Source organism: Chamaea fasciata, unplaced genomic scaffold (genome assembly GCF_029207755.1).
Source record: "Chamaea fasciata isolate MVZ Bird 193981 ecotype frontalis unplaced genomic scaffold, bChaFas1.0.hap1 SCAF_5, whole genome shotgun sequence".
In the NCBI taxonomy this organism is placed as follows: Eukaryota; Metazoa; Chordata; class Aves; order Passeriformes; family Sylviidae; genus Chamaea; species Chamaea fasciata.
In genome coordinates this window covers 40526688-40541419 of record NW_027094090.1, presented here as the reverse complement: position 1 = coordinate 40541419, position 14732 = coordinate 40526688, and the positions used below count along the sequence as shown (strand labels likewise).

The 14732-nt window shown below is 37.6% G+C and overlaps 1 protein-coding gene across 4 annotated transcripts in view; it reads right to left on the bottom strand.

Annotated features, from left to right (window-relative positions):
• Positions 1–14732, bottom strand: part of TMTC2 (transmembrane O-mannosyltransferase targeting cadherins 2) — a 236503-nt gene that overhangs the window by 31811 nt on the left and 189960 nt on the right. For all 4 annotated transcript variants that reach the window (XM_066183320.1, XM_066183321.1, XM_066183322.1 and 1 more), the window contains one exon: positions 11438–11519. In XM_066183320.1, coding sequence (XP_066039417.1) covers positions 11438–11519 — 82 coding nt within the window. The remainder of the gene's footprint in view (positions 1–11437; positions 11520–14732) is intronic.

The following is a 14732-nucleotide window of genomic DNA, read 5'->3' as shown; positions in this document are numbered from 1 at the left end:
ATAAGAAGAAAACATAGTTCGAGAACAGTTTGGACCACAAGAAATTAATTTGCCTTCCAAATTATAAATCAGTGGTTGAACTGTTAATGGAAGAGAAAAAAATTATGACAAAAGCTAAAAGTTTACCTTTCCTTTTTTTTAATTTTTCTTTTGGGTACCACATCAGGGTATGCCTTATATGCAGCAGGACAAACTCAGATTTGAATGTGAAAATTCTGCAAATAAATCTACCAAATAAAAATCCATATCTCTCGATTTGGGCTGAATTCTTATTTTCTTTAAAGAGCAATCTTTGAAATAAGCTTGTCCAACTAGCATTCCAATCCTCTTCCAATGAATGAAGCAAAACAGTTTCCCTTATCTTTAAGTCCATGTTAAAGCAAACCAGCCATAAAATGTTAACATTAAGGTACTTTTGCTAATGAAAGCCTAGGATTAGCTGAGTGGAACACTGCTAAGTTGATGTGCTACTAATACATTCAGCCAGGGGGAAGAAGGAAGACGTAAGTAAAACTTTCAGTTCTTCAAAATGGAAAATTCTAGGACTGTACATTACCATACACAAGTCTCTCCCCTTTACTGGAGGTGGCAATAACTCATGCTGAGTGGAGAAGTAGAAGATGATGCACATATGAAACTGACTGTATTATCCTCTATACACAAGCCCTTACAGAACTCCATTTTAGGAGCAGTTCTTTTCATAAATGAGTTAGATGCAGGTCTTAAAGGCACACTAAGTTTTCCAACTATATGAAACTGAGAGGAACTGTCAACTCCCCTGAGGATACGTGCTGGATTCTGTACCTAGGATGGGGCAACCCTGGATGTACAAACAGACTGGGGAATAAGATGCTGGAAAACAGCACCATGGAAAGGGATCCTGGCAGACAGCAAGTTGAACATGAGTCACAATACCCCAGCATTGCAAGTCAGTTGAGGGGGGTGATTTTCCCACTCCGGTCTGCAGTGGTTTGATCTCACCTTGAATATTGTGTGCCATAACATAAGAAGGTTATGAAGCTTCTAGAGAGCATCCAGAGGAGGGTTGCTGATGAAAGATTTTCTTAATTGCATGAGCTACAAATAAAATATGCTGTGACTTTCTCAGTCTAGTGAAAAAGTCAATACCTGAGTGTACAGGTGCATGGTGAGTTCTCCCCTGCCAATATACAAGCATTCAAACGGGGTGAAGTGAGAAAATAGAAGAGCAAAACCAAGAAAATCTATGCATCAAGATAAAGACAGTTTAATATGAGGAAGAAACCCTCCTCTCTCCCAAAATAAAACAAGAAACAGCGAAGGAAATTTCTCACCACTTCTCACAGGTAGAGTGATGCTCAGCTAGTCTCCAAACAAAGCCACCTCAGAAGCCAAAACCCTTCCTGTTTCTCTACCCAAGTTTTTATTGCTAAACATGATGTTACATGGCCTGTTATAACTATCCCTTTGGCCAGTTCAGGTCAGCTGTCCAAGCTGTGTCCCCTCCCAAAAAGAGAAAGCCTTGACACTGCTCAAACACTATTCAGCAACAGCCAAAATATTGGTGTGTGTTATCAAGGCTACTTTAGTCACAAATCCAAAACAAGGCATCATCCAAGCTGCTATGAAGTTAACACTATCCGAGCCAAACCTAGTAAAAGCTGGAAACTTTCAGTTGAAAATTGATTTGCCAAGTTTTCCTGAAAGGCAAACTAATTTTATTCACACATCTAAATTTAATTTAAAGCACCTAAGTAGAAAAATACCATTTTGAAAACATTAGCTGCCATTCCTTTTAATCTGATATACTAAATTCATACAAGAATGAGCAGGATTGGCAGTTTACTGCTGTGCTTTCTTCATTAAAAAACAGACTTCTGAACCTTTCCTGCCAAAGCCATAAAGAGGTTTTCCCAAGAGAAGAGCACTAGCAGGGTGTAATATTGGCAAGGTGTTGAAGGTGGATCAGAAGGTATGATCCACAAGCCCCTGCATCCAGGAACCACTTGTGTGGGTCTAAATTTATATGTAGGATTTTCTTCTCTGACAAGCAGCTGGGAAACCTCATGATTTATGAGATACTGCCCAACATCACATCAAGAGCTTACTTATTGCAGGTGTCACGATTCCAGCTCTTGCCAACAACATAAATTATGGTAGCCTGACTGTTTTCTGGAATCACAACAGCTTTTGAGAAAACAGCTCCAAACACCATATTTTCCTATCTAGAGGAAAGAATATTTTTCATTACTCTTCTTCTAAACTGGAAGTGGGAAATCCATTGTCCAGAAAAAGATGTGACTTTCAGAAACACTGTTCTTTGCCCGGAATGTTACTTTTTAAAATAAAATTTTCCACCTTTCTTGCTAGAATTCTTACAGAGGTAAGAGTAAATATGCAATCAAGAGTTGTTAAAGACCTTTGACAGCAGAGAACTGATTCAGTGTTTCACAATCCTTTCAGTAATTTTTTTCCTAAACTATCTAAGAATCAGAAATAGCATTAAAGCTGCTGTACCTCCAGTCTTGTTTGAATTTACTTTTCATTGCAAACTGTCAACAGTGGTTTTGAGTCTATATTTGACCAAAAACTTTTGGAACAATATACGCAATCTACTGAGAAGTAAGATATATGTCCATTTCAACAAGAACAAAAAATTTCCAGTTCCTAGCAGTTGAAAAGAACAGTTTATTTTCATCTTTTATCAATTTTTACAAAATATTTATCCACATCAATGAAAGCATACAGCTCTCTATCCTGTATCATAGTCTCCCTAAAACAACCATGAACATTTGCAGAGCACTTGTTAACACATGCACCACCAACAATTTAAAAGCCATACGTCTGAACTGGTAGTTCTGCTGCTTTACTGTAACAAGAAAGGTATTAATTGGTTGGGATAGGTCTGTGTGTAAAAATCTTTTTTGTTCAGAGCACAAAGGCATTAGTGTGTTCCTCTAGAACCAGCTTAACTATTCCTTGCTGGCACTGTGAGCCTTTATTTTACTAGATAAAACTGCATTTTGCTTAATTTACTAGACAAAAGTGTATTTTGCACCAATCTTTTAGTTGAAATGTTCCCTCTTTTACACGCTGGCAAACATACAAAGGTACTCTGCCCCAGAACAGAGTAGATTTCTGAAACAGCTCATCTTTCTGGTGTCGCTTTTGAAAAGAACTAATCTCAAATGTTCTCAGAATTCTGCTGATTCTGCGTTTACTCAGGTTGCCATGATAGACTTGTGTGGTGATATGTTTAGTAATCCAAGAAAAACTGAGTAAACTACCCTCTGAGTAGTAATTCAAAAAACTTCCAAAGCTATCCTAATGCTATCCACCTAACAGGTGCTGAACGTGGAAGATGTGAGAGGAGAAACAAAGGCAACTTATATCACAATCACCTAAATGGTAGAAGCATTTCAGTTTTTGCTGCTCCTTGTATCCCATTCCATCTTGATCTAAAGGCGTACTCTTGGTTTCTTGCTGGAAGGACTTCTGGAGACTTTCTCCCTTTAATTAGCTCCCATAGAGAAAATTCTCCCATGCAAATAAAATATAATGAAACAAGGCAAGCCAGTGGGTTCTGCAATGTCATTATATGCATGGCTTAGAAAAGACTTTTTTTATTAGCCTTTTTCTTTGTCTGAAAAACTTACCTGTTGCAGTTCTGCTAAATATACCACTGGATGTCTTTCAGAGCACAATCACAGATAAGAGAGAAAAAATTAACAAGCAAACCTTTGGGACTTGACTAAACCTGTGACCACATCTGGATCACTGGAAGCTCTCACCAAACCAAAAGATTAATGATGAAAATACATACTATAGAGGATCTCATGATTTAGAAATACTAAGGAAGATCCTGAACTCTGTTATCATTTCCCAGACACCTGATGATGTATAAGGTTTGGAAATGGAAAATTTGGCTGAAAAAGAACTATGCAGTTGCACTTTTGTAGCAGCTTCATGCTATCTGTATAAAAATCCCCATGAGATGGTACTCATAGGTCAAAACACATGACCATTAGCAAAGAAGCCCCCAGCCTTGTTCATGCCACAAAGCCTCCAGTATTGTTCGCGTTCATTTTTCAATCCCTACAGAAATGCTACATTTTGGCAATATGGAAGAAGCATATACACACATTTCTAACCCTGTCTCTGATCTGCACTATTTATATCACATCTCTTAAGCAGTCTAGTATATTGTGCTAAGGAAACAGAGTCAACCACATATTACAGATGTCAGAATGATTAGATTTAAGGCTAAACCCAAGGGAAGAGCCAGAAGTAGGAAATTCCATAGCATTTCAGGTCAGTGACCTAGCTTGTTTGGAAATACTCTACTGTATTCCACTTGAGTGGCTGGTTCTAAAGGGAGCTTGGAAAAAGTAGTTATCATAGTCATCTATAATGCTGTGTGGTAACAGTAGCCTGGAGAGTGACAAAAAGGACTTAAAATTGGTAGATTGTTCTGAACAGCTAGCTCAGTTTTTGTCCTCAGTTTGGAAGTAAGAAATACTGTTGGTTTTTTGTAGTAGCTGAAGATTTTCCTAAAGTTTATAGAGAGAATTCTGTGAGCAGAAAGGTCAGAAGCTTAATGAAGTCTTTCTGCAAGACAGTTACATCTTCCTGTTTCAGGTCTAGGAATCCTGTCTTCTTGGAATTAAATTCATTGATATTGCAGGAGCAGGTATGAGCCATAGACCAAAGTCAGGACCCTGATATGATGGCACATGGTTATGTTCAAGACAAATCCTTTCTCCAAAAAGCACGTATGTTCTAGGAACATGTATTATTTGAGTATCATAGACTTGTTTATCATTTCCCTACAAAATCATTGCATACTAATGTTAGGATTTCTGAAAGATTTAGAATGGCAAAACCTCTGTCATTGGCAGAAAGGTTCATGAGTGCATATTGGGAAGTGACTTAGTGATGGACATACTATATCTGGTTCACTTTGACTCCACCCATCTAGGGATTTAATTTCTTAATAAAAAATCACCTTGTAGCATCTGGGGTTTCCAATGCAGCAGATCCTTGCGCTTTTATTTATCATTTGGTATATACTGCATTTAGTGAACCTGTCAGTCAGAAATAGGATTATCTATTCACTGGATTTATGACTTGGGAAGTTTTACTCATTCCGTTGACAAAAAAGAACACTGACCTACCTGTGGACTAGGGTGACATTTCTACCATCCACATAAAACTCTCTTAGAGAAATTAGTAAGATTTCATAAGCAGGTCATGGTTGATGTTCCTCTTTCTTATAAATACAACATTGATACTCCATTTTTCATTAGTTCGTTGCTTTCTTCATAGAAGCTTTTCCTTAAATACGTGGGAAAAATACATAAATTTTTTCCTAGGCTGCTCTTCAGTCAATGAAGAGAAAAACCACAAAGCTCAAGCACTGAGAACAATCTGACTACACAGAAATACTATAAATACAGCACAAAGAATCATTTAGGTTGGAAAAGACCTTCATGATCATCAAGTCCAACCTTTGACTGACCATCACCATGCTCATTAAACGTAGTACTAAGTGCCATGACCAGTCCTTTCTTGAACATCTCCAGTGACGGCAACTCCACCACCTCCCTGGGCAGACTGTTCCAATGCTTAACTACCCTTTCAGTGAAGAAATTCTTCTTGATATCCAACCTGAACCTCCTTTGGCTCAGCTTGAGGCCTGTTCCTTTAATCCTGTCACTGGTTGCCTGGGAGAAGAGACCAAACCTCACCTGGCTACAGCCTCCTTTCAGATAGGTGGAGTGATAAGGTCTCCCCTGAGCCGCCTTTTCCTTCAGGCTGAACAACCCCAGTTTTCTCAGCCGCTCCTCACAGGACTTGTCTTCCAAACCCTTCCCCAGCCTTGTTGCCCTTCTCTGGGCATTTTCCAGCACTTCCATGTCTTTCTTGTAGCCATGGGCCCAGAACCGAACGCAGGACTCAAGGTGTGGCCTCACCAGTGCCAACCAAGTACAAGGGGACAGTCCCTGCCCTGCTCCTGCTGGCCACACTATTGCTGAACCAGGCCAGGATGCCATTGGCCTTCTTGGCCACCTGGGCACACTGCTGGCTCATGTTCAGCTGCTGACAACCAGCATCCCCAGCTACTTCTCCTCTGCACAGCTTTCCAGCCACTCTGCCCAGAGCCCGCAGTGCTGCATGGGGTGGTTGTGACTGAAGTCCAGGACCTCGCACATCACCTTACTGAACCTCAATCCAAGCAGAAACATCCAAGAAAAAAAAAATGAAGTCATACCTGTAGATCTATACAATTTCTCACCCTCACTAATACATGTAAAGCCTAAGACTTAAAGACTGAAAAAAATGATGCTTGAAAACCCACTGCTATCATATTTCAATGAAAGATACTTTGATCCTTAAACCATAGCAATTCCAACCCATTTTCAGGCTGTGACATGGGAGTGGTAAAAGAGCCATCTTTGGAAGTAAGACAGATACAAAGTGCTCATAAATTTAGGTGAAAATTCAGGCATCAAAAAGGGCCCTTTGCAGAAACAGTGGTTAGAAAGATTAGGATTAAATTGAAAAACAACAAAAAGAGCAGTTACGAAGTTAAACCTGCTTAAAAAGAAACAGATAATCTATAAAAGTAACTCCTGAATTATTACAAATTCAAAAGTGAAGGACAATGTAAAAACAAAAGTGTATTTGGGAATATGTTAATCTGTTCTTAGTTCAATGAGGATACAGCTTCAGTTTTATGTAATCTGAAAGTCTCTTAGTTTTACACCTCTAACTGGGAACGCACTTAAAAAGGCAGATGATCAATGTGAACTGGCAAATTAAGTGAATGCTTAACTAATATAATGAGAATAATCCATTTTTATAATGAAAAAGGACTCTTTAAACAATTTAGGGTTATTAGAAACAATGTATTATTCACAGAAAACTATTTTAAAAGAAGGTCTCAATAGCTATTAATAAAAGAGAGTTAATTTGAACATCCTGTTGGGTTCTAGACTTTTCCATTCCAATTAAGGCATTACAAATAAAGGGAGAAGGGACTTCTACACACATTTATCTTGAAATCTCACATCTCCTTTGTCTCTCTCTTTTATTCCCTACTCCATTTTCATCATTTTGGAGAGAGGGCACTATATGCACTTTAAGAGGCATAGTGACAAAACCTGTTTTTAGCAGACAAGTAAAATTAACTCTGCTTTAGTGTTTTCTGGGGGGTTTGTTTGGTTTGGGGCTCTTGGGTTTGTTTTTTTTTGTGTGTGTGGGGGGTTTTTTATGTTGTTGGTTTGTATCATTGTTGTTTGATAGGTGGGGTTTTTAATGACTATTATAATTATTATTATTTGCTTTTAAACAGCAAATTATAAATAAAATAAGACACTTCTGGAGACAAACTCTTTACACAACAAATATCACTGTAGATTTATGGTGTTTTTCATTTAAGGGAAAGCTAGTACAGAAAGACTTCAATAATTTCAAACTCCTCTATTACACTGCATCCTACTTACTGAAGAATTTATTTTGTTGTTTTGATTTTTTTTTTTTAAAGATGAGCATGTAATTGTGCCACTGTCTGAAATGCACCTCATCTCTCTGCACTGAAAAATTTTGCACATAATCTTTCTTCAACTTCTCCTGAGATAGGCTCAGTGCAGACAGAAATAGAGACCTTGGTCATCATATATCCAAATACTACATCCAAAACTACATTGTCTCTGAGCCATAAGGGCACTTGTCTTACCTGACTGAATATCCCTATGTTGGGCACATTTGCTAACAAATTTGATGTACTGACTCTTTAGATGCCAATATGTTCTTAAAATATTTAGAAGACAGTTCCTTTTAACTTTAGTTCAGGGGTACCTCTCTGTGGTTTCTCAGACTGACACTTAGTTTCACCCCATTCATTTCACTGAGGCAAGCAGCTGAGAAAGAATCAATAGCCCACGGAGACCACTTCAATTATGTCATCAATCTGTTGATGACTGGCATTACCAAGATCTTGCAGGATTCAAAATGGCCTACTTGAGTTACATGTTCAAAGTAGAGTGGGATGCATGACTGCCAATATCTTGAGTAGATGTGGGTATGACAGTTTGAAGAAAACTTTCCCAGAGAAAAAAAATGGAAGTTCAAAAATAAATAAATGCTAAGTTCAACCTCAGTCAAAAGTGTACATTTTAGGTGGTCTTTAGAAAGCGCATTAAAATTATCCAATTAAAAGCTGCAAACCTGACAGAAGCATTCAAACTCAGTATCCAAAAAAATTCCTTCAGTGTTCTAGTTAAAAAACATGCACATTGTACAAAAAGAAAGTATTGGTGCTTCTTCACTCTTTTCTCTCTCACTTTTTCTTCTTCCTGATTCACGAGAATTTTCTGTCTTCCATCTGTGAGACGTTTCAGGTAGCATACTGTGTACCAGATCACTCATCAACACTTATGTATTCATAAGACAATGGGTTTACATCAAGTTCAGATGTTCAGATAACTGGCATATGAGAGGAAGAAAGGAAAGAAGGGCAAAAGAAAGGTGGTCAGGTGAGCAGCAGCCTGCATTTCCATGTGAGAGGGGACTGCCATCCTCTACGGTCACTAGAGTAAAAGCCGTTTCCCCTTACGTCCAATGAAGTGGCATCATGTCAACAGCCTACAGAGATTTTCCAATATTTCTCCTTTCAGACATCTTCAAGCATAATGAGTCTGGGAAACACTGCTTAAAACTTAAATTCCCTTAAACCCAAAGTCAGCCAAGTACCTATAGAAAACTAATTATAATACCAGCTTGAGCAGAGAAACATGCTGAGGTGGTATCTTTCAAGGAGCAACCATGAAACTGCTCCACTCCCTCCAATTTTTCATGGGATTAAATAAGCTGCCTCTTCCACCAAGTCATACTTAAAAATAGCTTTGGCTTACGGCTTGAATTAAAGCACATTATCATACAAAGGTAAGCCTCTTAAAAGATACTGCATATTGACAGTTTTTCTCATAGCTCCAAGAAAAGTTAGAAGTTTTTCATAGCTCCAGAACGTTAAAAGTCAAAAAGAACATCTGCACAACCTGGAAGCACAAATTATAAATGTATGCAATCCATGTGCACTTGGAAGAAAATCTTCAGTCCATTTATTCCTGCTACTCCATCAACACCCTGTCATGTCCCAGCTGACCAGTATTTTCATTTGGCTGCTTTGTGAGGTATGTGTTTTTTTAGGATTGATGCCAACTACTTTATTCTCTCTTCCAACATCCTCATGCTGAGGGAAAAAAAAAAGTAATCTCTAAGATTTACATGCAAAATATGGATGTATTTCCCCATAATTAAACTCTTGGCATATAGGATGTAGAATGTACCTGTGACAAGGTGCTGGAACAAATTAATGAGATGGAGAGGTAAAGTTTGAAGTGTTCACTAGAGATTCCAATGGATTATTTGGAATGCCCCTGGTGGCACACAGTACACAGACCTCATTAATTCAAGAATTAGGTGGAAAAGAGAAGAGAAATAAAGCGAGGAAGAAAAGAAAGGAAAAAGGAAAAGAAAGTAAGGATAATTTATTTCAAATTTAATAAAGTCCTGCGCCCAAAGTGATAAGAATTTGAGATCAGCTGTACTACACAGACACAGGAGTCAAGCAGAAGTAGACCATACCAGTCTCATAGCTACTTTGATATAAATGTAGAATACCATCACTGAAACGGTGAGGCCATCAGAAGTTATATTATGAAAAGATTTCACTCACATTCAGAAGAGCTCTCTGGGTATACTGCTCCAAGACCTAGTGACTGTTAAAGAGATTCTTCCTGCGTCTATTGCCCTTCAGCATCCCATTTTACTATGCTGTTATTCCAAACACTGACTACATTTCACACTTCACTCCTAACCCACTGAGAATAACCTCACTTATGTTGCAATTACCACTTCTGCACATTGGCAGAACCCATTTTTTGAACCTGGGACACAATAAAGGAAAAGTTTTCCAATTTTTTAGGGAATAATCTTAATGAGGAAATAACACACCATGTTAATGTTGTAATCTTTTAATTAATAAGTCAATATATCAGACATGAATGAAGATTTGAATAGGACAAGCAAGTTAATGAGTAATGAGCAAAAAAAGAAAAGAATTCTAGACCTGTAATAAAATACACTAAATCCTAACATAATTTGCTGAGATGGACAGTTGAGACCAACCATTGAATTTGTATGCAAAGATTTCCCAATAACTAAAGACAGATTTCTTAATAACAAATACTGGAAGGGGCTTGAGTAGGATTTCAATAAATAACCAGCTGTCACCTTTTCCTTATTGTCTTGAGATATACACAATACTTACATCCAGTTGAAATAATGGGGTTTATATGCACAAATATCCCTATCATCTTTACTTGTACAGGCATAAATAGAAGACAAGACTATGAAATGCAATGTTTCATGATGCAAAATAATGCAACACTGGCCTACATTAATTTAAATACAATGACACATTCTAAGTCCAAAGGTTGATTCTGAACACCTAACATACAGAATTTCATACTGCATAGAACCAAACAAATACAACATGTGAGCAATTCAGACAAAGATATCACAGTGTAAAAACCTGGTTATTACCGGAGATTGATTTTCCCTCTTGCCCACTCATTTTTATTTATTTTACCAGTTGGGATCAGAAGAGGAAATCAAAATAATATACAAAGATATATATATAGTGTACTTTGTGGTTCGCTACCTTCTTCCTAAACTAAAATTAAACTTACTACTTTCTATGTTCCAATTGGCACAATGTTGCTTGCTTTTTAAGATTTATCCATTATCAGCTTTAAAATATAGCAAGAATTAGTCCATAAAGATAAATAATTTTGGTCCTCTTAGACTAAACACATCTGGAAATGTTTTTTGCACATCGAGCAAAAACAATCCAAAGTTACAAAGACACCTTCAAATTAACTGTGCTTTATGCAATATGCATGGCTTAAAAGAAAAGATACAGCCAACTTGACAAAATCTTTTGTAATACTTAGCCATTTCAAGCCAAGAAGGTGATGGGAAGAAGGTAGATATAAGGCCTGTAAGACACTTCAGTATATGGAACCCACGCACACTAATGTAAAACTTCTGGTTGCCCACCCACCAACAATCGGTGAAGTCAGGCAAAAAATGTTAACAATAATATTCCAGGCCATGAAACTTTGACAGACAGCAATAGTCACCTTTGCTCTTTCCCAGATAGGCAGCAATACTGAAATTCGTCTCATAGGAGGAAAGCTCTGCAAAATATGAAAATCTTCACCTCTCCCTCTACACTGATTGAAAAATTGTAATGAAGTAATATATGGTAGATTAGTTTCTTTCTTTTTAAAGGAGATATTTTGCCACTAGAACTTTTCAAATCTTTAATCACTTGGAGAGATTAACAGTAAGCCTGGAATACATGTTGAAATCCTATCTATCTGAAACATACCGTAATGCATGTAGCAGTTTCCTTTGGTCGGATCCAGCTGAATAGCCTTCATGAAGTACTTCTCTGCCTCACTCTTGCGCCCCTGAAATAAAAAAAAAGGGGGGTGAAATTATTTTAACAGTGCGTCACCCTGGAGCAATCACGTACAGTAAAAATTTCCAAATTCCAGGCACTGCAGAAAAACAACCACTATTATCACTAGACTTTAACCTAAATAAATACAAATGTTTAAGTGCTACAGTAAGTTCTGTGGTCAGCTACTTTATGGTGAAGATCTCCAGACTGAGGAAGAAATGTATCCAACATCATCAATGTCCACTAAGTAAGTGGTAGAAACATATTGCAAAATGTATTGTAAAGGGCTTTGGGGTGAACATCAGGTCCATGCTACTTTTCCGGACGAGCATTACACTTACCCAAGGTAAAATCAGAAGCGAAACTAGGACAGAGCTTTAGTCATGCTCTTAAAAAAAAAGCCGGTGAGGGGTGGGGGAGGGAAAGCATCTTATGGTGCTATGAAATCACAGAATCCTAAAAGTTCTCATGTTGGAAAGGACCCATAAATATTATTCACTCCCACTCCCTGCTCATCAGAGGACTACGTAAAACCATGTGACTAAGTGTTTTCCAGATACTTTTTGAAGTCTGACGGGCTGGGTGCTGTAACCACTTCCCTGCGGGGCCTGGACCAGTCACCTTCACAATGAAAAACCTTTTCCTAATATCCATTCTGAATGTCCCCTGATGCAGCTCCATTCCTTTTCCCTGTATCCTAAATAACACCATATACACAGCCAAAGGTAAAGTTAGCACAAATGAAAGTACGTAAATAGAAAATATTTTTGTGCTTAATGTGGAAAGTAAATAAACATGTATTTCTGATTTTAATGTAGGAAGTCAAATTTTATCAGAAATCAATTCTGACAACCATGAAACAACTGTAATAGAAACGATGATTTTTAAAGACAATGGTCAAGGGTATGACAATTGGTGAGGGGAAAAAAAACCCAAAAGCAGCAAAATCAAAGCCTAACAGAACTGATGGTAAAAATAACAGACATTTTCTGAGACAGAGATTTCCTTATCACTGGCATCACCAAATCATAGTTCCATTATGGTATAGAAGTGCCAGAGCAGATCCACTAGTGGTCATTATTCTTGAAAAAACAGTAATATTGGATTAGTCTAGTCTGATACTCAAACACGAATCAACGTCATGCATTCAGTAAGACACCTGTGACCTGTTTATTCCCAACCCCACAAAATTAGCTGCTGTGGTTTGAGCTATAAAATAGGCAGCCTGCAGAATAAAGACGAGTTAAGCTTGACCCCTGTGGAAGAAAGGCATTGTGGACTGCATCTCTCGAGTTGCCTTGAGTGTTATTTCACAGATACAGCTCTACAGGCTTTCTCAAGTTTTGTGGTCTGGAAACAGACATGGCACACATCCTGCACTATCCCACAAGTTAACATAGGAATAATAATGAGGTCTGTTCATGATTACAGCTGCTTTAGATTCTCAGTATTTCCCTCAGGGGTCTTAGAGACAATAAAATAGAGTGAAGGAAGTTGTGCAACACACCAAGAACTATATGAAGACCAGGTTCCACCAAAACCAACACAGAGGCCACATTTCAAGAGATCATCCTGGCAGAGGTACAAGCAGGCTTAACATTTACAGGATTCCAGTTTCATTAAATCAATGTTCATTGGAGGTAAGAATTCAGCCTTATTATTTAGTAAACTTTTTTTGGTAAACTCATATGCCTTAAAGCCAAATCCACATGGCACAGGGTTCCTATCAACCAAATGGTGCAACTACATGATAGAGTACACTATCTTATACTGCAGTGGCTCATCCTGTTTTATAAAAAACCCAAACAACAAACCCACAAACAAAGAGCCCAAAACAAAAAACCATATGACACACGAAAAACACATAGCCCAGACTGATTTTTCCTCTTTTACTAGTGCAGTAAAGACACACATATAAATATATTAAACAGACTTATTTTTAAATAGCATGTTACTATAGTTAAGAACAAAAAATTAAGAAGAAAATAATCATCAATTAAAACAATTGGCAGGGTGAGGTGATAATCAAACACTCAATTTTGCACATCTAAGTCTGAGGCTGGCAATTGTGGTCTGTTACAACGGCTTATCTAAGTCTAGCATAGAAGCTTCAAAATGAGAGGCACTAAGCATATGTATCATTAATACTGACAGAATGAACATCTACAGATTTTGCATAATTGCCCTTTTTTTAACAGACTAACATAATTTGTTTTAGCCGGTTGCACTCTGTGTCTATTTCTAGAACATCAAAGCACAGTTCATTGAATACAGTCACAAAATTGTAGCCTCTACCTACAGCACTATAAGGCCACAAACATTTGTCAAACATGATTAATTTTTATTTACCGCAATCGCCAAAAATACATGACTGCTCTACTCTTTTTGTCACTTTCCAAATGGCATACTGCGCTCAAGTTCAGGCTAGTCAGGAGACCTACAATACACGATGATGACAGGTGCCAGCATACATAACATCAAAGAACTGTGCTATTTACAGGCTCAAATGGTCATTCAGATATAAAGGGGAGAAAAATCTTTAATTATATCAACCACGGCATAAAGTTATCTGATTAAAAACAATGAGCAAAGCTCCACTTGTTCACATTGGCCATCACTTTCATTTATCCACATTTTTCAAAAACTATTTAAAAAAATGAGTAAAAGTGTTTTCTTGCAGACTGGCATTATGAGGAGCCTCGCATCACACCCGCAAAAATATCCTGTTTAATGCAGTTTACTGCTAATATGTCAGTACCTCAGCACAGATTTAATACACATTATTTTTTGTGTCAAAATATGTAAAATACAACCACTTGACAGAATCAGGCTATTTCACAATTAGCTTAGTATCTATCAACTTTTTTTCAATTATCCAATATACTTCTTAACTACCCAACAGAATGCAGACACTGTGCAGTTTAATTGACAGTAATCCTGTCATTGTCCCTTTCCCACTGTACGTTCTCAGTGTTTAATAAAACAGATGGTGCAAGGAAATAAAATTACAACTTTTAAAGAAAATCCAAAAAATGGTTTAAACAGTTGAAAAATACCGATTTGGGGCAGGAAGGCATTTGGTGTGTGTGTTCACTGTTACATGAATTGACCCATACAAATGCAGGAATTGAGAGCCACTGGAAACGTCCCAATTTCTAGCAGCAGTCATACATGCACAAAGACATGCTCTGGCAATTTTACAAAGCAAAAAACTGTTAAG